This window comes from Mustela nigripes, chromosome 13 (genome assembly GCF_022355385.1).
Source record: "Mustela nigripes isolate SB6536 chromosome 13, MUSNIG.SB6536, whole genome shotgun sequence".
NCBI lineage: Eukaryota > Metazoa > Chordata > Mammalia > Carnivora > Mustelidae > Mustela > Mustela nigripes.
Genome location: NC_081569.1, coordinates 83,138,967 through 83,164,099, shown reverse-complemented (window position 1 = coordinate 83,164,099; position 25,133 = coordinate 83,138,967). Strand labels below are relative to the sequence as shown.

At 39.4% G+C, this 25,133-nt stretch overlaps 1 protein-coding gene and 1 long non-coding RNA gene across 3 annotated transcripts in view; one reads left to right on the top strand and one right to left on the bottom strand.

Moving 5' to 3' along the window:
* LOC131999878 (uncharacterized) overlaps positions 1–6,947 on the bottom strand; it is a 45,119-nt gene extending 38,172 nt beyond the window's left edge. The window contains exons 1-2 of one of the 2 annotated variants that reach the window (XR_009399124.1): positions 6,748–6,947; positions 4,563–4,648 (exon numbers count right to left, since the gene is read on the bottom strand). This is a non-coding gene — a long non-coding RNA (uncharacterized LOC131999878). The remainder of the gene's footprint in view (positions 1–4,562; positions 4,649–6,747) is intronic. The other variant, XR_009399123.1, reaches the window with a different exon arrangement.
* The window catches only part of SNX6 (sorting nexin 6), a 60,873-nt gene continuing 41,905 nt past the window's right edge, over positions 6,166–25,133 (top strand). Inside the window, exons 1-6 of the mRNA XM_059373069.1 lie at positions 6,166–6,451; positions 6,607–6,654; positions 19,206–19,310; positions 20,090–20,200; positions 22,350–22,471; positions 24,394–24,517. Coding sequence (XP_059229052.1) covers positions 6,203–6,451; positions 6,607–6,654; positions 19,206–19,310; positions 20,090–20,200; positions 22,350–22,471; positions 24,394–24,517 — 759 coding nt within the window. The 5' untranslated portion in view covers positions 6,166–6,202. The remainder of the gene's footprint in view (positions 6,452–6,606; positions 6,655–19,205; positions 19,311–20,089; positions 20,201–22,349; positions 22,472–24,393; positions 24,518–25,133) is intronic.

Sequence of the window (25,133 nt, the reverse complement as noted above, 5' to 3'; positions counted from 1 at the left end):
TACGCCATCTATGTCAGCAGAATGAATGTAAATTGTCAACATTAAGGTTAATTATCTGTTCATCAACCAAAAGAATGAAAGGACCCAGCTCTAAAAGTTAATGTGATATGACTCTGACTAAGAGAAGACATGGGATTTCTCAGCTCCTGAATTCAATCTTTAAAAGATGAAAACATATAGCATTGATATCAGTGTGAGTAGAGGGAGTATCCAAAAATGATTTGAAGTTGCTGAGTTTTGCTTTTTGGATTAATCACTTTTTCAGGAGACATCTTGGGTCAACGTTCTTTGCAACAAGGATTTCTAAAAATATCCAGGTTCCAGGACTCCTGGGCGGCTCAGTGGGTTAAAGCCTCTGCCTTCGGCTCAGGTCATGATCCCAGGGTCCTGGAATCAAGCCCGGCATCGGACTCTCTGCTCAGCAGGGAGCCTGCTTCCTCCTCTCTCTGACTGCCTCTCTACCTACTTGTAATCTCTGTCTGTCAAATAAATAAATAAAATCTTAAAAAAAAAAAAATCCCAGGTTCCAAAATAAGAAGTGAAAATGTTTCTCACACACACACACACACACACACACACACACACGGACATGAAAGAAAAAGGGTGAAAAATCCCTAGAGTAGTAGAATATCTTATGTGAGGGAAGTGTAGCTTTTGTTCTGAAGGCAGAAATTCTTAACTAGAAAAAAAAAAAAAGCAAGAAATGCTTAACTAGAGAAACAATGGGTTATGTGTGGCATAGCATCCAACAATTTAGTTAACTCTTTTAAAATTTTTTCAAATTAATTTTATTTCAAAAATTGTTCGGAAGATTTGCACTCTTTGTTTCTGCTTTCTCTGTAGGACCCGAATCCTCAAGTGAAATAATGGAATATAACAAAAGATGAAAGAAAATATGTCTAAACATACATTTCCCTTCTCCTAAAGCATTTCACATCTGGGAATAGAGGGGTAGGAAACCTTAAATTATTTTAATACCATTTTAATTTTTCTAACTACTTATGAGTGTCATGTGTTGGGCACCTCCCTGTATTTCTTGCAGGTTTCTGTCTCCTCCCTCCCCTGCAGCTCTGTGATGGAGGAATGAGGGTTTCAAATCATCAATATTGAAATACGACTTAGAAATGATTTAACATAATATATATGCTGCTTTTGTTCTAGGCATGGAGCAACACTAAACTGTCCTCTATGTCTCTGTCCTTATCAACTCATGTTTAAATCAAAAGAGGGCATCTGGGTGGCTCAGTCATTAAGCATCTGCCTTTAGCTCAGGTCATGATCCCAGGGTCCTGGGATCAAGCCCCACATCAGCCTCCCTGCTCAGGGGGAAGCCTGCCTCTCCCTCTCCCACTCCCCCTGCTTGTGTTCCCCCTCTCTCTTAAATAAATAAATAAAATCTTTAAAAATAAAATAAAATAGGCAAAAGAAAATGTGCTAGACTTCAGTGTAATGGTCTTTGGCTTCTAAAAGGAATTCTTCCAAATAGAATTAGAGGTATGAACATTAATCAATAAATCCGCATGTGCCTTGGGGTCAGGGTTCTGTAGAGATGATGTCACTTTTTCTCTTGGTCCTCAGGCACTATGGTCAAGATTATTTCAGCTGGTCCACGACTGGTACTGATTCCCAGGGCTGAATCCCAGGAAAGTGGGAGTTGATTGTGTTTCTCTAAGAGTAATTTTCATCTCTGGAACATTCACTTTTCCACCTTCATTTTCCTGAGACATGACTCTTTATTTTTTGATCTTCTATATACGGTATCTGTATTGTTTGTTTGCTTATTGATTTATTTAAATAAAGTGTGGTTTATGAACCACAGCTCCCAGTTGGCCATGCAATCACAAGGGTAAACAACCAATACACTTAACAACCATTCTGTACCCATGCAACCATTCTGTTTTTCACTTTCAGTACAGAATTCAATGAATACATGAGATATTCAACCCTTATTGTACAATAAGCTTTGTGTTAGATGCTTTTTGCCCAACTGTAGCTAATATAAGTGTTCTGAGCATGTTTAAGGTGGGGTAGGCTAAGCTACGATGTTGAATAGGTTAAGTGTATTACATGAAATTTCAATTATGATATTTGCAGTTTATGATGGTTTTATCAGGTTGTAACACCATCATAAAGTGAGGAAGATCTGTACTATGCCCAGAGACTCCTTATTTTTTGTTGTGAGATCACACATTTCTGTACTGCTCAGTTTATTCGAATTGATGTTTTCTGTTACTTGCAGGTAAACACACCCTGACTGATATAACTGGAAAAAACAGGGTTCAGCAATCTTTCTGTAGAGAATTTTGTTGTAATATAACTCCCAGGGAGAAGGGAAGAATTAGGACCCAAAGGTTGTCCAAAACAAGAAATGGTCTAGAATTCGAGGAAATGAGGAGTTGATAAAAATACATTTTGGTGAAACTTTCTTTGATGAGAACATGATAAAAGGCATTAAACAGTTTTTTTCTAAATCTAATTAAATAATCATCATTTCAGTTTTTTTAAGTTTTTCTTCTAGAAAAAAAGTCGGTTTTTGTTTGATAAAAATGTTCAAAGCAAATATATTTTTTTATTTTCCCAAAATTTAAAAGTGACTTGTTTATTATTCTCTAAAAGTTTACTTTTCTCTAAAATCTTCCAGTACGTTTGTTTTTGAAACACTATTTAGTATCTACTCCAAACTATAATATTTTATTTTTAAGTAACTAAATCTATGAAATAATCAGATTGTGAGTGGCGCCTGGGTGGCTCGGTGCGTTTGGCTCAGGTCATGATCCCACGAGCCCCGAATCGGGCTCTCTATTGGGCGGGGAGCCTGCTTTCTCCTCTCTCTCTCTGCCTGCCTCTCTGCCTACTTGTGATCTCTGTCTCTCAAATAAATAAATAAAGTCTTTAAAAAAAAAATCAGATTGTGATTCAACACAATATGCTTGTGAAATTTATATAGAAGCAGGTAATTTCACAAAAATCTATTAAAACAAGATGAAAAATTGATTATTTGGCTAAAAGTACTAGGGAAGGAGCTCCTGGTGGGGGAGGGCACAGTCAGTTAAGCAACTAACTCTTGGTTTTAGCTCGGGTCATGACTCAGTCAGGGTTCTGGGATCAAACCCCATGTCAGACTCCACGCTTGGTGTGGGGCTTTCTTGGGATTTTCTCTCCCTCTCTCTCTGCCCCTCCCCCTCATGCTGTGTGTATGTGTGTGTGTGTGTGTGTGTGTCTCTCTCTCTCTCTAAAATAAATAAATAACTCTTTAAAAAATAATACTAGAGAAGTGGTTCAGTTTTAATATCTTCTCAATTTATTCTGTAAGTAGCAGAAAAATCTGTTGTGTGAGCTAATTTTAATCTCTTTTCCTTTGATATTCCTTAAACTCTGCAACTGCCTTTTTTTCTTTTTAAAGATTTTATTTATTTATTTGACAGACAGAGCTCAAAGGTAGGCAGAGAGGCAGGCAGAGAGAGAGAAGGAAGCAGGCTCCCCGCAGAGTAGAGAGCCTGATGTGGGGCTCAATCCCAGGACCCTGGAATCATGACCTGAGCGGAAGGCAGAGGCTTAACCCACTGAGCCACCCAGGCACCCCTCTGATAGTTGTTAGTATCTGTTACTGATAATTCCTTCTTATCATTTACAAAGTATAGTTGGAGACCTTTACCTAGATAGATAGGCTCAGGTATTAATGAATAACTTTATTATTTCAAGGTTGGGTTCTCTACTCATGTGAATTTTCAGTCACTGATTTTTTTTTTAAAGATTTTATTTATTTATTTGACAGAGAGAGACACAATGAGAGAGGGAACACAAGCAGGGGGAGTGGGAAAGGGAGAAGCAGGCTTTCCACAGAGCAGGGAGCCCGAAGTGGGGCTCAATCCCAGGACCTGAGCCAAAGGCAGACGCTTAATGACTGAGCCATCCAGGCGCCCTCAGCCATTGATTTTCTTTTAAGATTTTATGTATTTATTTGACAGAGAGAGATCACAAGTAGACAGAGAGGCAGGCAGAGAGAGAGGGGGAAGCAGGCTCCCCGCCGAGCAGAAAGCCGAATGCAAGGCTTGATCCAAGACTCTGAGACCATGACCCGAGCCAAAGGCAGAGGCTTAACTTACTGAGCCGCCCAGGTGCCCCATCAGCCATTGATTTTAACTGCAGTAATTATTAAATGTCTCTGTTGATAATGTTATTTGGCTACTCTTTTTTTTTTTTAAGATTTTATTTATTTATTTCACAGACAGAGATCACAAGTAGGCAGAGAGAGAGAAAGGGAAGCAGGCTCCCCACTGAGCAGAGAGCCTGATGTGGGGCTCAATCCTAGGACCCGGGATCATGACCTGAGACGAAGGCAGAGGCTTTAACCGGCTAAGCCACCCAGGCGCCCATTGGCTACTCATATTTTAAATCTTGCTTTTAACTAGTGATTTCTAAGTTTAACATTTGATAATTTGAGTGTTTCTGTACAATGTTTCCGGTCTTGGCTTGAGTCTTGAAACCCTTGGTTAATGATCAGAGACATTTAGGTGGTCCTAGGTGACACTTCTCAATCTTTGTCCATAGGACACACTTACCCTCCTATCAGCTGTATGCAAATCCCTTTCTTTAACTGTAGCTCCATTCTCTCTTCATCTAGGAAGCAGAGCTCTACAGGCATTACCTTCAATCCAAAAACAAAATAGGAAATATTGGTACTTTTCACCAACAACAAATTACTAGAACATTCCTCCTGACACTTCATCACACTATACTGACACCGCATGATGCCTCATGACTCCCAGTGGAAAAAAACACTCCTCCAGTAGTTACTACAATGCACTGGAAAACAAGAAACAAAAGACAAAAAATAAAGCCACGCCCCACCCAAGTGGAGAATAACCCTTGTTTGGGCAGTAACTTAATTTCTCTATGCCTCAGTTCTCCTTACATACAAAATGAAAGCTACAAGAAGTTCTCAAGAAATTATTAATAGTTTAACATTATTTTTGTAAGAGCTTCAATTCAACAAGATAGGACAAAGGGCCTGGCAGAATAGGGAGAGAGTCAAGTGTGGAGTCCTTAAATGCTAGGCGGAGGAGTTGGACCTTAATGTAATAAAAATGTGTAAAGATCATGGACAGGGTTAGCAGCCTTATCATTGATGTCTGTGTCTTAGGAGGAAAACTGGAGGGGCACCTGAGTGGCTCAGTCGGTTAAGCATCTGCCTTCAGCTCAGGTCATGGCTCCTGGGATGGAGCCCCACCATTGGACTCTCTACTCAGCGGGGAGCCTGTTTCTCTCTCTGCTTGCTGCTCTGCCTGCTTGTGCTCCTCTCTCTCTCTCTGTGTCAAATAAAATCTTAGGAAGAAAGAAAGAAAGAAAGGAAGGAAGGAAGGAAGGAAGGAAGAAAGAAAGAAAGAAAGAAAGAAAGAAAGAAAGAAAGAGAAAGAACGAACCACTGGTGGCAAGATGTAGAACGGAGAGAGATGAAAATAAGAAAAGTTAAGAGAGTATTGCAAGGGTTCAGGCAGATACTGAGGGTAATTGCTGTGGATGGGAGGAGAGGGAGGATTGGGACTAATTTAAGAGATGAGACAATAAATTACAGATGCAACAGAATCTGTTACTAAATGGAGTGAGGAGTGAGGGAGAAGGAAGGATTTGAATAGGACTTGGAGGTTTCTGGTCTGAAAAGTGGAAGCATGCCGATACCATTAAGTGACTGGAAGCACAAGGATGGCATGTACATTTGCCCGTGTGTCCGCGTGCGTAAAAGGTGACATGGGGCAAAGGTTAAGGAATGATTTTGTCCCATCCTTTAAATTGCCTGTGGAGACCCATGTGGTGCTGTCCGGCCGGACAGTTAAGAGTAGGTCTGGAGGCGCTCGTTCATAAAAAGGAAAGAAATGCTCTTGTAACGGGAACAGCTCACTTTTATAGTTCTTAACCATTAGCACCCTAAACCCTGAGGTTATTACCTCACCAACCGTAAAAGCTTGATTACAGCTCACTGTGCGAAGGCCCTTAGTTCCCACAATTTCTATAGGCAAAATATTGTGATTAATTATTGTGTGGCATAATACAAAGACTAGGCGATTTATTTGGCTTCCGGAGGACGCTCGTTTGTTTTTTTTTTTTCCGCTGCAGCCCTAAGGGAAAGGAAACTGGACAGCTCCCCAGGTGGCATTCGGCCCCTTCCGGGTCAGAGCCGGCCAGTCACGACCTGCCCGCAGCCATGTGGGTCTGGGCCTACGGGCCCTTTCCGACTGGGGTGCTCCAACCTCGGGCGGAGGGCCCTGCTTTCCCCCTTCCCACAGCTTACCGCCCCCGGCCCCCCGCGCCAGGGCGGGGCGGGGCAGGCTGCTCCGAGACCCCGCCTCCTCCTGCCGCCACCAGCCCCGCCTCTCCCGCTGCTGCCGGCTCCCTCCGGCCCCGCGGTGCGGTGCGCGCGTGCGCTGGCCCTCGCCTCGGAGCAGCCATGATGGTGGGTGTTCCAGCGGCGCCGAGCCCCGGGCGCGCGGTGGGGGCGGCGGGCGCGGGGCGGGCGCGGGGGCCGCGCCGGCCTAGCACTAATGTCTCCCTTTGTGTCTCCCCAACTCCATCTTTTCCCCTGGTGCGCCGGGTCCGGCGACCCCGCAGGAAGGCCTGGACGACGGCCCCGACTTCCTCTCGGAGGAGGACCGCGGAGTAAGTTCTGCCTTCTTCTCGCTCACGGGACCCTTTCGCCCCCGCCTTGGCCCCTGGGTGTGGTACCAGGAAGGGCCCCCAGTCGCGCGGCACCTTCTCTCCGGCGTCCTCCTTTCGGTTTCCTCGCTGCACCGCGCCCCGCCCTCTTGCAGCCGTTCCTCCCTCGGGGGCGCTCGGTTCTGATTTCCTGGGGACCCACAGCAGCTTTCCTGTCCCCCGCCCCGCCTCAGACCCTCCCTTGGACCTCCTCCCCCGCCCGGCTTGGGGCGCAGGTGGGAAGTGGAAGTGGAGGTCGGAGCTGGATCCTTACCCCCCAGCCCCCGACGCTTTGAGGGGCTATGAAAACCCATTCTCAGACCTTTGTGGTGGCACCCTCAGTTTTCTCCCGTTGTGGACGTCGAACCCGCTGCCTCCCACTTTTCTCACCTTCTAAAACAGAGTACAGGCTTTTTGTAAATTACCCGTTTGCAAGGAATTTTACGGTTGCCGAACCTTAACTCTTCTTCAGTATCGTACCAGATTTTGCAAAGTGCTGGAAGCTCATGGTGCCTTCACGTTTCTTAATATCCAAAAACATACATTTTTTTTTGCGGAGTTCCCGCGGTGGTGGTTTGAGGCCAGTTGCCTGCCACTTAAGAAAAGGCCTCCAGGCTCTAATTCCTCCCTCCTGTTGTCTCCCCTCTTTTGCCTTGTCTGAAGCTGGGGGAGGGGGGTACGTTGTACAAGTAAGCGCTTGAAAAATATTGATATATGGTGATTGCAGCTCAGCAAGGTTCCTCGGGTCCATCACATTTAACAGCCTGCACTTCAGTTTCCCATTTTGCCTTTACTTATTCATGTTCGGTAATGTGAAAGACACATCAGTTAGTCGATTTTTGGCAGGTGACAAAATATTCTTGTAGGATATTACTGTTTTTTAAATAAAAGATGAGGTAGTTAGTATTAACTGGCGAAGTTTTCAGATGGTAAGAAGGATAACGGGGCTGCCTACTTTTATAAATGATGTTTTAATAAATTTCTCAGTTTACACAAAAGCATCATTTAGAATTTGGTGTGTGAAAGCATCATATAGGATTTCTGATTATTTCTAAAAAGTTTAGTTTCTAGTGAGTTTTAAAAAACTGTAGATGTGTATCTATATGTTCTGGCATAAGACAGTAGCATTAGATGGTCACTTAAAAATTACATTTTGGTGGTATTTATTTTGATATGAAAAGCAGAGTATTTTCTAGTTAATATTTGCTTTCATTGCCTTACGCCTTTGGTAAGATTTGTTTATAAAGCTTGAAGCACATAATGTAATATATTTAAAAACTTTTTTCATGTATAACAAAATTAGAGGGAAAGAGAGACAAAGAGCGTGCCTTACCAGAAGGAAATAAAAAAACGTTACCATGAATTACAAAGCATTTAGGTTGTCATGGTTAATATGTATATATGTCCAGTTCTTCCTTATTTCTTGTCTTGTGGAAATGGGTGAATCATAGTAATAATTATAGGTGGGCACTGTGTTAAGTACTGTATAAGCATTATTTCATTATATTCTCTCATCATCCTTATGAAACTTTTAGTATTCGCCTTTTACAGATAAGAAATCTGAACCTTGGGGAAACTTAAGTAAGCGGTGTAAGGTCACACAGCCAATGAGGGGGAGAGGTGGACTTTAAACTAAACCATGTTTCTGATACCAGGGCCAGTATAAGTATTTCTCAAAGTGACCTTGAAACATTTGCTTCAGAATCACCTGGGGTGTTTGGAAAATAAAACAAGTTTCTGGGCCCTGCCCTAGTAAATCAGAATCTCATGAAGTAGGGAGGACAGATTAATACTTCTTTTTTTAAATCCTGTGTAATTGTCATTTACTACTTTTTCAACAAGCACCCAAGAAGATTCTTTTGTGCACTGAAGTTTGATTACAACTTCATAGTTACTCTGCTGTTTCATCATTCAGGAACAAATATCTGGCCTGTTTAAATTTCCTTATATTGTGTTTGCTCTGATAGAAATAGATTGCCATAATTAGAACTTTTAGACATTGTACTTTTATTTTAGGTTATTGTGTTCAGCCTTTTAAGAAACTTTTGAGAGAGAAAAAGCATGAAGTGCATGTATGAATAGGAAATTTTTTTTTAAAGATTATTTATTTATTTTTTTGATGGGATCACAAGTAGAGAAGCAGGCAGACAGAGAAAGGGGGGAAACAGGCTGGAGCCCTATGCAGGACTCTATCCCAGGACCCTGAGATCATGACTCAAGCCGAAGGCTGAGGCTTTAACCCACTGAGCCACCCAGGCGCCCCTCAATAGAAATTTTTATATAAGTCACAGACTCAAAAAGAATGTAAGCATTCCTACAGAGCAACAAGTAAGCAAAATTAAAGTTAATACTTATAAATACATTCTTAAGCAGCCTTAAATTTTCATCATGATTTTTGGATCAGAAGAGAATCTTACTGCCTTAAAAAAAATACTGAATTGTGAAAACTTAAAAAGCAGGCTTTAAGAAATACACAATATTGAAAATTACTGGCCACTCTTCAGCCATACCTCTACATAATAGGCCATTTTTCTCCAAAATGAAGGACAGTAACATATTATTTAGTAAACAAATGAGCCCTTTGAACTGGACACAGTTTGCTCAGATGTGCTTGTTAAATAAAAGCAGTAAGTGCCAACACATTGTTGGCAGAATTTGCTTAGCATTTGCTTTTAATTGTAAATAATATGTTTACTGTTTTTAGAATTACTTCAGGTGGAGTAACTACCCCTCTTCTGGATTCCTAGCCTTCCTCCTCCCTCTTTATCTCTCATCTTTGTTATATTATCATTTTCCAGTCACGCAGGCAAGAAACTTCTGAATCCTGTCCTTCATCTCCATATCAGAATAGTCACTGAGGCTAGTTAATTTCTTTTTTTTTTTTTTTTTTTTAAGGTTTATTTGTCACAGAAAGTGCACAAGCAGGGGGAGTGGCAGGCAGAGGGATAGGCAGGCTACCCGCTGAGCAGGGAGCCTGATGCCTTGGGATCATGACCTGAGCCGAGGGCAGACACTTAACTGACCCAGGTGTCCCCAAGGCCAGTTAATTTCATCTCAAAAATGTTTAGCCCATCTTTAATGAGTAAGGGCCCCCTTAATGTCCTTGCTATTTGTTACCTGTCATTAGTCTCTGTATCCTTTCTGTCTACCTTCCAGTCCAGCTTGCCATTAAAGTTTCCTGACTTTAAATGATTAAATCATATAACCACACTAGTCAAAAGCATTTACCTGGACCCAGTGCTTCTTGCAGTAAGGTTCAAACTCCTTGGGCTAGCATTAAACACCGTTCATGACATTTTCAGGCTGGCTTCATTTCTCAGTATTTCTGTCACACTAGACATATTCTAGTCTGCTTGTCATTGCCAGGGTACTTTAATGTCTGCTTTATCCATGCCTATTAATGTGGCAGAATGTTGTTGTTTTTTTTCTCACCTTTTTTTTTTCCACTTGAAATTTGATTTATCTTTGAAGACTTGGCCACATGTTGGCATTTTCTTTGGTACCTGCACAGCATTTAGTTTGAGCATATTCCACATTTATTGATACTTAAGATAAAAATGTGACATCGATTATGTTGGCAGAGGATAAGAAGATGAATGTTGGCAAAGGAAAAAGAGAAAGTTCCTGCCTTAAGACCATCACAGTGTAGTGGCAGACTTATGATAAAGTGCCGTAGAAGTACAAAGGAGGGAGTGTTTGCTTTTGGGAGAAGGGACGTGAAGCCATAATGATAACTGCATACTGACTTAGCATTTACTGTGGTCCAGGTACTTTCCATATACTCACTCAATTCTCAAATCCCTGTTTAGTAGCTGCTACTTTCTAGTTTGGAAAGGAGATCTGAGGTTCAGAGAGATTAAATAACTTGCCCAAGGTTGTAACAGCCAATATGAGCTGAAGTCAGACTCAGGCGGTCTAGCTCCAGGTCTGGCACTCTTTTAACTGCTGTGCTGTTACCTAAATGAGCTAAGCCTTAAATATTGACCAGGAATTTTGTAGGCTCTCATGGAAGGGGAAGGCTTGCCAGCAGAGTGGGTAGCCTGGGTAGGTAATTTGGTTCCACCTGGAGCACTTGTTCTCACAGGAAGCAAGGGTAGATAATGGATAGTATAGATCAAGTGTAAATTGCATAATAATTAAGATTCCAGGCAGTGGGAAGTCCTTGGGGATTTTAAGCTGCGAAAGACCTATACCTAGATGAAAATAGCACTGTAGATTACTCTGATGTAGAGGTTGATTCTTTCTTCCACAAAGCAGAGAAGCCAGTTAACAGGCTGTTGTAATAGTCCAGATGAAAAATGATGAAGGTATAATTAAATCAGAAGGGAGGATGAAGGAAGGGACATAGCAAAGAGATGCTTAGGAGGTAGAATTGGTGGGGTATAGTGACTGTAGAAGTACATGGGCTGGGCAGAGGAGAAGGAGAAAATGAGGAATGCAGGGTAAAAGAACTGAGGTAGATAAAATGTTTGGTTTCATATATGTCGGATTTGAAGTACCTATAAGGTATCTTTCTTCCACAAAGCAGAGAAGCCAGTTAACAGGCTGTTGTAATAGTCCAGATGAAAAATGATGAAGGTATAATTAAATCAGAAGGGAGGATGAAGGAAGGGACATAGCAAAGAGATGCTATGTCCCTTTCCTGAAAGGGTGAGGATTGTGTCTTTTCACTGCTCTATCCCTAGCTCCTAGGACAGTGGTTTTGCACATTGAAGGCACTCTGGTTTTTTTGTTTGTTTGTTTAAGATTTTATTTATTTATTTGACGGAGAGAGTGATCACAAGTAGGCAGAGAGGCAGACAGAGAGAGGGGGAAGCAGGCTCCCTGCTGAGCAGAGAGCCCGATGTGGGGCTTGATTCCAGGACCCTGGGATCATGACCTGAGCTGAAGGCAGAGGCTTTAACCCACTGAGCCACACAGGTGCCCTGGCACTCCATTGTTTAATAAGCGAGTACTTGTAGTCAGATATGTCTAGTTGGTACTGCGAAAGTATGATTGGGAATTTAAGAGGTTTGAATTGATGATAAATACTTAGGAGTTACAGTCGAGAATGGCTGAGATTGCCCAGTTTAGATAGCACCTGTGGAAACCAACATTTAAGGATTATAGGGAAGAACAGATCAATTGACAGGGCTGAAAGAAGTAGGAGGGATATGAGAGAAGTCCCCAGAAGTTGAGAAAGTTTAAAGGAATTAAAATGATCACTAAGGCAAAAATACTGCAGAGAGGACAAGAAGAGTAAAAAGTTATTGGATTTAAAAATTAGTGTGTGAAGGATTTGTGAAACAGAGTCTAACCTTAACTAGAAGAGCAGTGTATGAGCAGGTCCTAAAGCAGACAGCAAAGTTAAATGCTTGGGTGAACAGATGGACACTACTTATGAAAAAGTGGAAAAGATGATGAGGTTAGATTTTTTTTTGTAAGAGAGTTTATTTTTTATTTTTTATTTTTTTTTAAAGATTTTATTTATTTATCAGAGAGAGAGAGGGGCAGAGAGCGAGCACAGGCAGGCAGAATGGCAGGCAGAAGCAGAGGGAGAAGCAGGCTCCCTGCTGAGCAAGAAGCCCGATGTGGGACTCAATCCCAGGACGCTGGGATCATGACCTGAGCCGAAGGCAGCTGCTTAACCAACTGAGCCACCCAGGCGTCCCTGTAAGAGAGTTTATTGATAGGTCTGAGGGAAAACAGCTGCTAGTGTTGTTTCTTTGGGATGTGGGAAACCAGGTCACTTGTTGAGAGAGGGGTGGAAATTTAGAGGGTTGAAGTAGAAGTTGAGAGTAGTTGCTGAAGGGAATCAGAAGGGGAGCTGAGCAGGTCTATTCAAGAGTGCTGAGTGGTATTAAGAGCCGATGCAAATCGAAGACCATTAATTTTGTAGTAGACCAGTATAAACAATTGTGACTTTTCTGTAGCCTTACCAGCAGCTCAGAAAGCAAAGGCGATTGTTGAATTGCTCCTGAGTGTGGGAATTTGTAAGCCAGTTATGGCAAAAAGAGCAATGAGAGTTGACAGGACCAGTAAGAAAGATAGTGGAGTGACGTATCATGCAGTAGTGTGGAAGAGGAGAGAAGCAGAGAGGGTAACACACTGCAGACGCATAGAAGGTCACAGACTGGGAGATACTGATAAGGTTAAATTGTGCACAGGGTACAGTCTGTGAGGAAGAAGAATGGGAAGTACTTCTTTTGGTTTTATTACATAGTTGATTGTCTCCCTCACTACCAGTTTCTTGAAGGCACAGCTTTTTGTTCACCTTATGTGCTCCACAGTACCCGAGATAGCTGTTTGAAATATATTAAAATGAGGTGAAAAATTGATTGTTTGGTTAAAAGTACTAGGGAAGGGGTTTCTAGGTGGCACAGTTGGTTAAGCATCCGGCTCTTGGTTCTGGTCATGATCTCAGAGTCCTGAGATCCAGCCCCCGTTGGGCTCCACACTTGGTGAGGTGTCTGCCCTACCCCTCACTCATGCTCTCTCCCTCTCTCAGATAAGTGGATAAATCTTTTTTTTTTTTTTTTTTTTTAAGTTTATTAAAGGGACGCTTTGGGGGCTCAGTCAGTTAAGCAATTGCCTTTGGCTCAGGTCTTAATCCCAGGGTCCTGGGATTGAGTCTCACATCAGACTCCTTGCTCAGTGGGGAACCTGCTTGTGCTCTCTCTTGGGTGCCTGCACGTGCTCTCTCTTGGGTGCCTGCACGTGCTCTCTTTCTCTCCCTGATAGATAGATAGATAGATAGATAGATAAAATGGTAAAATCTCTTTAAAAGTTTATTAAATAAATGCATATTAGTATATTGTCTATAGAGTAAAGTGTTATATTTGTTCTACCAGTAGTATTAACTGTGACTTGGAGGGAATACAGGCGTGAACACCGTTAGTACTACTCTAGTAATAACCTAGTAATGTTTTATTGTGTCTGGAACGGTATGTGAGAGGAAATCTGGTTGCAAATGCCAGTTACTGCTTTCTCTAGCTACACTCAGCAGCTCAAAGTGTAAAAGCAGAGAGTTGATGGTTGGGTTAATAACAGTTATGGGAATTTGCAAGCTGGGTATGGCAAAAGAGCAGTGGGAGTGTGACACCAGAAAGGCTTTGGATGGGGCTCCTGGAGGGTTCAAGGCAGCCTGACTTTTTATTTAGGTCAGGTCATGTTCTGAGGGTCCTAAGATCCAGCCCTGCCTTGTGCCCTGCACTCAGTGGGGAGTCTACTTCTCTTCCTTTCCCTCTGCCCCCTTGTGCGCATATGCTCGCTCTCTCTAAAGTAAATTAATACATCTTAATAAAAAAATTTTTAAAAAGGCGTTGGAGTGACATATCATGTAACCCTAGTAATGTTTTGTTGTTTCTGGTATATGAGAGGAAATCTGGTTTCACACACCAGTGTCCAGAAAATGTATATATAATCAACCATGGATTTGACTGCTCAGTATAAGGCATAAAATAATAATAGAAATGATGTTTTACAGGACTTTCAAAATCATATCTGGGCTAGGAGTTAAACAGATTTAAAATTTGGCCTGAATTAGTGAGACTAATGGAATTTACTTCTGTCTGTCTCAGAGGTTTTCCGTTGATTGTACTATAATTACATTTTCTTAGCCCAGTTATGTTTACCAACCTTTCTTTCTACTTTCCATTCAACATGTAGCTATTGAAGTCTGCCACTGGGAATATAGCAATGAACAAAACAAAAATCTGTGTCCTCACAAAATTGGCATTCTAGTTAGGGAGGACTATTAAAAAAATAAAATATAGGGGCGCCTGGGTGGCTCAGTGGGTTAAAGCCTCTGCCTTTGGCTCAGGTCATGATCCCAGGGTCCTGGGATTGAGCCCCACATCAGGTTCTCTGCTCAGCAGGGAGCCTGCTCCCCCCTCTCTGTGCCTGCCTCTCTGCCTACTTGTGATCTCTGTCAAATAAATAAATAAAATCTTTAAAAATATATATAGAGAGAGTAGATGGTAAACAAGTGATATAAAAAAAAAAAAAGGAGGAAGTAGAAGGGAGTTGAGCTATAGTCTGACAGGAAAGGCCTTCCTGAGAAGGTGACGTTTTGGTAAATACTTGAAGGAAATGAAGGAATGATTCCTGCAGATAGATATTTGGTGGCAGAATATTCCAGGTAGAGGTAACAGTAAGTGCAAAGACTCCTGAGGTGGCAGCACGCCCCAATATTAAAGGAACGACAAGGAAAACATGTGGCAGGTTTACAGTGAGCCAGAGGAATAGTAGATTAGCCTGAGAGATGATGTCAGATAGAGATTTTGTATTGCCTGGGAGACCCCTATAAGGACTTTGGCTTTTCTCCAAGTGGGGACCCCTTAGGTTTTGAGCAGAGGAATGATGTTTATGTTTAATGTTTAATGGGATCTTCTGGTAGCTCTGTAAGGAATAGAATAAAGTAAGGGGTAGAAGCAAGACACCAGTTGGGAGGCTGTTGCAATAGTTATTTTCATTTTCTTCATCCATCCACTCATGTGTCTACATTTGCTTTTCTGGCAAAAGATGGAACTAATTTTTTAGGAATGTCCTAGGGTACATACTTTATAGTAAATGAGTCAGTATAGTAAATTAGTAGTGAATGTCTTCTTTACTAAATAAGTATTTATGGAAAATTAATCAAAAGGGCATTGTCTTTAAATTATCTTTCTTATTTTATTTTTTAGATTTTATTGAGAGAGCACAAAGGGAGGGCAGTGCAGAGGGACAAGCAGACTCCCTGCTTGGCAGCTCATTGTGGAGCCCGTCACTGACACTCAATCCCAGGACTCTGGGATCATGACCTGAGCCAAAGTCAGATGCTTAACCAGCTAGGCGCCCCTAAATTATCTTTCTAATGATATATATTTATGTTGTTTAATCTGTTTTCCCTGCCAAGTCTTTCTCTTGGCCTTGACACAGTGTTTAAAGAATTAAACCAGTGAATGTCATCTAATGAGAATTTCCTCACACCGACCTCACTAATTTCAGACAGTTAATTAAATGTTGATGAATCACAAGTTGTTTGCTTTCATTTTCCCTTAATAAAAACTCTCTAATATTAACTTTAGAGAAAGAAGAAAATACGCCTGAAAAATCCTGTGTGCATTTTATGTAATTATAAATTTATAATATTATACTTTATAATATAATACTTTATAAATTTATAATATAATACTTTATCAAATCTGTGTATCACCGGGGCGCCTGGGTGGCTCAGTGGGTTAAGCCGCTGCCTTCGGCTCAGGTCATGATCTCAGGGTCCTGGGATCGAGTCCCGCATCGGGCTCTCTGCTCAGCAGGGAGCCTGCTTCCCTCTCTCTCTTTCTGCCTGCCTCTCCGTCTACTTGCGATTTCTCTCTGTCAAATAAATAAATAAAATCTTTAAAAAAAAAAAAAAAATCTGTGTATCACCAAGAAAAAAAGTATTTCCAGTTAAACTGAAATTTGTTTTCAGTTGCAAGGCATTCCTGTTTCAAGTGTTAAAATGCGTAAAATACGCATCTAGAATTGATAAAATACAGCAGATTAGCTTTCAGTGGAAATTTTGTATTTATGTGGGGGATGATTTCATTTTGTTGGCTGGCTTTTCCATTATACATCTTAGTTATTAGAAAACAGAACTTTAAAAAAAAAAATCCTAATGTGTGTGAAGCAAATCTTATTGCCAAACAAAATAATTCCTTTATATGTCCTTTTCTCTGTAATCTCAGGAAATGGAAAAAAAAAAATTGAGGTATGAAGTGTATATCATACTGACTGTAGAAAAATGCAATATCAGGATGAACACTTCAGCTGATATTTTGAATTTACTATGAAATATAAATTAAAGGAGTCACAGTCTCACCATCAGCATTTTGCTATGACTGCCTTTATGATTCAGGCACTTTTCCTGAGATCAATTCTAGAACATAGCTGCTAAAAGAATGAAAAAGACAAATGATAGATCGGATTAATGGCCATAAAGGCAATATGTGAATGGCTACCAGCTTTAATAACACATATAAAAGATAAAGATAATTTACAGAAGAGGTGGAAAGCAAAGAAGTAGAAACGTCAAAGGAAGGAACTCCTGGAGATAATTGTGGTTATGATCACAGGGATATTTGTGCTCACTCACGCCCTCTCTCTCTCTCTGACAAGTAAATCTTTAAAAAAAAAAAGGTGAAATGTCATTGACTAGGTGAGATTCCCAAAATAAGTCCCGGGTTTAACTACAGTATTTGAAGTAAGCTAGGTAGTTAATTAGACTTTAAATAATTTTGTATCTTTGCTGCTAAGACTTCATTTTTATCTTGTAGTGTGTTTGATTTTTTTAAATAAGACTCCAAAGTAGCCAAACATTTTAGAATGTATATTTGTTTAAAGGGAAGAAAAATTGATGAAATTTAAGAATTATAAATAGAATTAATGATAAGTATTGTAAAGTAGAGGGGCATCTGGCTGGCTCAGTGGGTGGAGCATATGACTTAATCTCTGGGTTGTGGGTTTCAGCCCTACATTGGGTATAGAGTTTATTTAGTTATTTTTTTTTTAAAGAATTATAAGTAGAGAAGTCTTCTAATAGACACGTAAATGAAAGCACTAAATTTACAACATATTTAATTCTTTGAACATAATAAAGCTTGTAGAGTAAAATATGAATTTAATGCATATCACAGGCAGTAGTTGAGTATTTATGTTACCATTTTTCTTAGCGCTTTACATATGTAGTATCTTTAATTGTATTTAATAGTTTCACAGTTTATTCCTGTATTAAGCAGTAGAATTTTTAGCCAATATTTTTTTAATTATTTTTCTCGTTCTAAAAGGTAGATACTTGGTGCCTGGGTGGCTCAGTCAGTTAAGCATCTGCCTTTGGCTCAGGTCATTGCCCTGGAGTCTTGGGATCAAGCCCTGCATCAGGCTCCCTGCTCAGCGGGAAGTCTGTTTCTCCCTCTCACCTTTACCCCGCTTTCATGCTCTCTCTCTCTGTCTCACAAATCGATAAATAAAATCTTTGGGAAAAAAAAAAAAAAAGAAAAGGAGGGGCACATGGGTGGCTCAGTCAGTTAAGCGGCTGCCTTTCACTTGGGTCGTGATCCCAGACTCCTGGAATCAACCCCCAGTTTGGGCTCCCTGCTCTGTGGAAAGCATGCCTCTCCCTCTCCCACTTTCCTGCTTGTGTTTCCTTTCTCGCTGTGTCTCTCTCTGTCAAATAAATAAAATCTTTTAAAAGAAAAAAGGTAGATACTTTCCTTACTTTTAGAGCACTTGAACTTTAATGGACCATCTTCTCAGAAGATAGTTAATTTTATGGTTTGGTTTTTTGTTGTTTTTTTTTTTTCCTTTTTTTTTTTTTTTTAAGATTTATTTATTTATTTATTTGACAGAGAGAGAGAGAGAGAGAGAGAGATCACAAGTAGGCAGAGAGGCAGGCAGAGAGAGAGGAAGGGAAGCAGTCTCCCTGCTGAGCAGAGAGCCGATGTGGGACTCGATCCCAGGACCCTGAGATCATGACCTGAGCCGAAGGCAGAGGCTTAACCCACTGAGCTACCCAGGCGCCCCTTGTTTTTTTTTTCCAAACAAAAGGTCTCACGTATTTATTATTGAACCAACCAACTGGTGCAGAAGCATAGTAACAGAAGAATCCTTTCCCTGATAAAACATGTCTATTGCTCAGGTAGTAGTGATGTTACAGAGTGGTAGGATATGAATTTGTGACCATGCAGCATAGATATGTGTGCCATCCCATGTGCCGTTGCTTATAGACTAGCTTGGTTCTTCTCCAGTGCCTCTTGAAGATGTACCTAATTTTGTTACCAGTTTTCATCTGAATCCACTGGGGAATGGGACAGTTCTGCTTTTGTTTCTTTGCCAGAAATTGCTTGATGGGCCTTGTGAGAAGATCCAAATCAGAGTATTAATGTGCAGAGATGGGATTCAAACCCAGGCTATCCAAGCTCCTAGGTTAGGGTGACTTCTAGACTTTCTGCGGTAGTCCATCGTGAGGAATAGTTAACCACACATACCATGATGGCAGAGAGTAAGTTAGAGAAAAAATAGTTTACTTTTTGAGTGAAATTAAAATGAATCATGGTTAGCACATCGACTCATACAAAGTATAGTTGAATGGTATAGAATGAAAATTGATTAAGATAATAACATAGCCAGGGCACCTGGGTGGCTCAGTCATTAAGTGTCTGCCTTTGGCTCGGGTCATGATCCCAGGGTCCTGGGATGGAGACCTGCATTGGGCTCCTGCTCAGCTGGAAGCCTGCTTCTCCCTCTCCCACTACCCACCCCCCGCCTTGTGTTCCCTCTTGCTGTGTCTCTCTCTGTCAAATACTAAATAAAATCTTAAAAAAAAAAGGTAGTAACATACCCAAAGCACCTGCCTCCCAAAATATATATGAGGTTTAAATGAACTTGATAACCTTTTAGATTTAAGATTCTTTTGTTATTTTTGTTCTGTTTTTGCATTGTCTTAATGTCTGAGAAAATAATGAAATTTTGTATAAGCCCACAGAACTTTTCATTAAAGTATTATCTTTTTCTAGCTTAAAGCAATAAATGTAGATCTTCAGAGTGATGCTGCTCTGCAAGTGGACATTTCTGATGCTCTTAGTGAAAGAGATAAAGTAAAATTCACTGTTCACACAAAGGTAAATGTGATTTTGAACATGTATTATTTCAGCTATTTATTGTGCAAATGTTACATATGTAGTAATATATTGACTGGAACCTTGGTTTTGAACATAATTAGAAACCATATTTTAGTTTATAATTCACTGCTTTTAACAGTTTTAGTGAATGTATTTGTTTTAATGTACATTTTAAAGATTAACATTTAAGAATCACAGAACCTAGATGTAATGCACATTTAATTTTCTCTAGACTTACTAACATGTTTCACTATTCTTGTTTTCAGTTTTGTTTTTTCAGTGAATTATATTACTGTCTTACTGAGCACCTGGGTGGCACAGGTGGTTAAGCCTCCTACTCCTGATTTTAGTTCAGGTCATGGTCACAGGCTTGTCCCTCTCCCCCCAGCAATCCTTCTCTCTCTCTCTCAAATAAATAAATAAAATCTTTAAAATTAAGTAAATAAATTACTGCCTTACAAAATATTTTCTTCTTGGATTTTAGTTCTCAGACACATTTTCAGATTGTAGATTTATTTTCCTTTGAGTAGTTGAGTTTGATATATATTAATAACCTTTAAGTAATGGTGGCAGTACAATATAATAAGAGGCTGTCAACTTACTTTTTCAAAGTTGCCAGGATAATTTCTTCTGGGTGTCTCAGAGTTTTCATTATAGATTGTAAAAGTACTGATAATCATTTATGTAAGACTGATTTAAGAAAATAAGATTAAAAGTGTTTATTAAAAGCCTTTTAGTATAATTTTGATTTTTCTTCAAGAAAATCTCTATCTTTGCAGAGCTCATTGCCAAATTTTAAACAAAATGAGTTTTCTGTTGTTCGACAACATGAGGAATTTATCTGGCTTCATGATTCCTTCATTGAAAATGAAGACTATGCGGGTTACATTGTAAGTGTTGGGGTTCCATTTTAATCCCATTTTCTAGGTGCTTTTTAGATACCTTGTTATGTGTTAAATTTTGTTTAGCATTTTAGTGAACTGGTGTGGTTTTTAAAAATTGTCAGTTGCAAAACACAATGGACTACCACCTTTTATACTGAATTGTCTAGTTTAAGAGTGTGAAGATAATGGATATCTTATGCTCCTTCATTTAAACTTAAATTCTTACTGTTTATTGGAATTGAAACAGGCTTTTCCTAGAGATTAATGAGGGGGATATTATAAACCATACTGGTCTTGAACCCTTAGGTAGACAGATATTTAGGGTTGGAGGGTCCCTTAAGAGGTTATTTAGGTATCCATCAGGGTCTGACCACACTTAGATTCCTGAAACTTAGTTTCATTTCATCTTGAAATCATCCTGATCTGATTCTGTTTCCATCCTTGTGGCCACTCCTTCTCAGTCATTTGCTCTTTCTTTGTATGACTCAGAATTTGGGGACAACTGGCAGTGCATTCTCTCTCTTTTTTTTTTTTTTTCTTTTACAAAAACTACCAGTTTTTATAAAGGATAAACTCAGGACAGCCAAAAGAAAGAGATGCATAGGACAAGGTACAGGGAGAGGGGGTTGGTGCAAAACTCTCATGTTCTGCAGGTCTACTACCTTCCACCTTTCCAGCATGTCAGTGTCTTCACCAACCTGGAAGCTCCTTCTTTTTGCATCTTATTTCCACCTTTTCACCCTCATCTTGTCTGATGGGATTTTCTTACTACCATATCCTTCTACAGACTAAACACTCCTCAAAGAGTAAGACCATGTTTTCTTTCGGGCGCTTGGGTGGTTGAGTTGGTTGAGCGCCTGCCTTCAGCTCAGGTCGTGACCCCAGAATCCTGGGATCAAGTCCTGCATCAGGCTCCCTGCTCATCAGGGAGTCTGCTTCTCCCTCTGCCTGCAACTTCCCCTGCTTGTGCTTGCTCACTCTTTCCACTCTCTCTGACAAATAAATAAAATCTTAAAAAAAGAAAAAAGAAAAGATCATGTCTTATTTATCTTTATATGCATATTGTTCAGCATCATTCCTGGCACACAGTAGATGGGGTGTATGTGTGCTCAGCTGTTCTTGATACTTCTTTCCCTGTTGCTTTCCTCAAGCATAACCCTTTTCTTGTATTCATTCTGTAGCTTTCCCCTACTTACCTGTTCTTCCTCTTACCTTTTTGCTTTCTTGACTTCCGTCATTTCCCCTAAACATTTCTTACTTGTAGGCCATTCCTCTTAAGGTACACTTTCTCTTTATTATACCTTTGAATGATACGGCTCTTCTAGATCTTACAATTTTATTTAAGGTAAGTGTTTACTTACCTACTGTGAGTAAATAGAATGATGTTAGTCATTAATCCCTTGGTTTTAAGTCCGTATTTTTTGTTTCTGATCCACTCCTCCAGTTCAGGAACCCTTTTTAACATTCCTTGCTGGATCCTACTGTTGGGATTCATGAATTTTAGAAACAGAATAGCATAAAGCTACTATAAATTCCTTAATTTTTAAAAATATTTGTATTTAATCGAACCATTTACTTCATTCTGAAAAATGGTATGCATCTTCTTTTAGTATATAGTTAGAGCTTAATGTGCATATAATTTGAGGACTCGTAAGTTGCCACATAGAAATCTGCAGATTAAAGTATGGGAACCAGTGTTCTAATAGTAGAAAATAGTGCTCTGCTGTTGGCACAAAGGACCTAATCAAATTCTCTACCCTGAATTGATATATTTCTGGTGTTGTGTTCATTCAGGATGTCTTTAGCTCTCCCAGATTCAGTCTTTTATGGTGGCAGCAGTACAGCTGCTGTGACAAAGAAAATAGTCTTTAAATGAGTGATTTGGGGCACCTGGGTAGCTCAGTGGGTTAAGCCGCTGCCTTCGGCTCAGGTCATGATCTCAGGGTCCTGGGATCGAGTCCTGCATCGGGCTCTCTGCTCAGCAGGGAGCCTGCTTCCATCTCTCTCTCTCTCTCTCTCTCTGCCTGCCTCTCCATCTACTTGTGATCTCTCCCTATCAAATAAATAAATAAAATCTTTTCTAAAAAAATAATAAATAAATAAATAAGTAAATAAATAAATAAATAAATAAATAAGTGACTTGGTTCTCTTACAGATCCCACCAGCACCACCAAGACCTGATTTTGATGCTTCAAGGGAAAAACTTCAGAAGCTGGGAGAAGGCGAAGGGTCCATGACAAAGGAAGAGTTCACAAAGATGAAACAGGAACTGGAAGCGTATGTGATTTTTCTTACTGCTTTGTTAATTGTGCTTATTTTAATGCCTTTTTCTGTGCTCTCTGATATCCCATCCTTTTAATCATTTCACCACAGTGACCCTTTCTGAAAGATGCAGGTTTAAGCCAAACAACCAGTTTTAATGATCATGATCAGAGCCTACAGGAAAATTATGGAATAATTGTCTGCATTGTTAAATTCTTTAAATTAATGTTTTAAATAGACTCTGAAAATTGAAAAGAGAGGATCCAAAACCTTATTAAAAAATAATACAAAGGGAAATACGACTTTTTAAAAACAGAGCGTAACTTGTTTTGTTTTTTAATTACAAGGTCTTTGTCATTGCCAAACTGGTTTTCTTTTTTCGATATGTGCATACTACCCAAACTTCTGTTTCTCATAGAAATATGCACTGTGCAACTCTGCATATATTCTGTTTTCTTTTTTTAAAAATATGTGTGTGTGCGTGTGTGTATGTATGTATAATTTTTGCCCTCTTTTTCTCTGCCTCTGGCTTCTGAGGAGGAAGAAGAATAGGAGCAAAGTAACAAGAGAATAGTTTTAAAATGTTTTTTGTTGAATGATTATTGGTTTCACATACACTGGAAATGTATTAAATCCTTGAAAAAATTTGAGATAGTTTCTATTTTATTTTTAGCATACTTGCTAAAAATACCAAATCTTTCCTCTTTTATTAGACATTTGAAATAATTTTAGATTTGCATTGTACTGTTTTTCTGTATTTTGGGAGCTATACAAGGAAATATTTTCCTTGCATCATCATCACTTTCATCACTCTTTTTCTAGTCATTTCTCCTCTTCATGCATTTCCTTTTCTCCTCTTCCACTTAGTTTCAGCTTTTAAGCATATATCCCCTTGGCCACTAGCCTCCTTTTCAGAATGCTAAACTCATTTGACAGGATAAATTAGCAAAGTAGATCTTTTTTGTCAAAGTGTAAGGTGCCAGGTATTTTAAGACTTTTGTCTATGCTGGGTGCAAGCAATAGTCTGAGAGCAGACAGAGATCTATACTTTTATAGTTATAAGACTGAAAACTGGAAATTAGCAGAGCACATTAATATTAAAGAATCTGTGGTTTTCCAGTGGCCCTGATCATGATTCTTTTGTGGTCTGGTTAGGGGTTGGATAACAGAGAACCTTGGGTTTATCCTACTGCTACCTCCATCCTCTGCATCCTTCTTTTTTGTCTTCACTGAATGACTACCCTCACAGAGATCAAACTTCTCCCAACATTGGTCCTGCTGGTTTGCTGGTATGTAAATTTTATCCTCCTTGCACGTAGTTGAAGCAACAATATTGGGCCTTTTCCTTGAGTGTTTTTTTTTTCAAACTGACATGTATTACTATATGATCGCTGTGATTCACTGATAATAAAATATTTTAAGTACAGTTTTTCAATGTAATGACAAAATTAGTCTCTCTGTGGTATGCTTTTTTTCTTGTGTGTTTGGGTCATTATAGATGAAAATATTAATGTCAAGAATGTGTACTGAGGTTTGGGTTTTATTTTTTGTATACAAGTGTTTAAATGCAGTAATTATCTAGAAACTGAGTCAAAAAGATTGTATCAAATAATTTGTAGTATACTTTCTCTGGAGCTGAAAACAAATCCCTCTGTAGTTACCTTTAACATCAACTTGCATAGGAAGAAAGGTTCATAAAACCTAAAAATATTAACATTTAAATATAATAAATACTATTAACTAGCATGAAGCCTTTTCAGAGCTGGGTTTTACATATTTTATTAACAGTTCAACTAAAATCTTTGTTTATGTGGATTTTATCTCTATATCTTTAATTTTGCAATCAGTATAATTCAGAGTATTTGTTGAAAAACTTGTTGCAGACGATTTCCTAGTTGATGCAGTGTTTTACCTTTAATTTTGTGTATTGTTTCTAGTGAGTATTTGGCAATATTCAAGAAGACTGTTGCAATGCATGAAGTGTTCCTATGTCGTGTGGCAGCACATCCTATTTTGAGAAAAGATTTAAATTTTCATGTCTTCTTGGAATATAATCAAGATGTAAGTATTGATTAAATTTAGTGATCAAGGTTTATTTTTAGAGTTACTGGAAAAGGCAAGAATAGATGAACTCTTTTTGTAACATTATTATATTTCAAAGCAGTTCATTTAAATGATACTTTTGTAGTGATAATACAGTATTTCAGTAGAACTTGAGTAGATTAATTGAAGAAATGGGGGTAATTCATGTTACTACTTGGGATGTTGATTTTTCATCCTGAAATTGTGAACTTCTTAAGAAACACGGTTATCAATTTGATTGTTTATTAAATTTGAGTTTGGAGTCCTCTGAAGCCCTGTGAAGAATCCCAGCCAGCTGTTAAAGCTAAAGAATTCCAGGTTACATTAGGATTAATCATTGACTTTTGATCCGTTTAACTGACCTTCTTCAGTGTGATTGCTCCTAATCTTTCTTCCCTCTCTGTGTGAAAACTGTTACAGTGCAAATAGAAAAAATTGATGCAATTGAGCTTTAAAGATTTCTTCATTTGCAGTACTGGCAAAAGAATTTTAATGGGTGGGTGGTAGAGATATTGGGATTTATATTTGGATGACAAGATTAACTCATAATTTTAGCAAAAAACAAGTGTAGCATAGTGCTAGTTTGCTTAGAAGT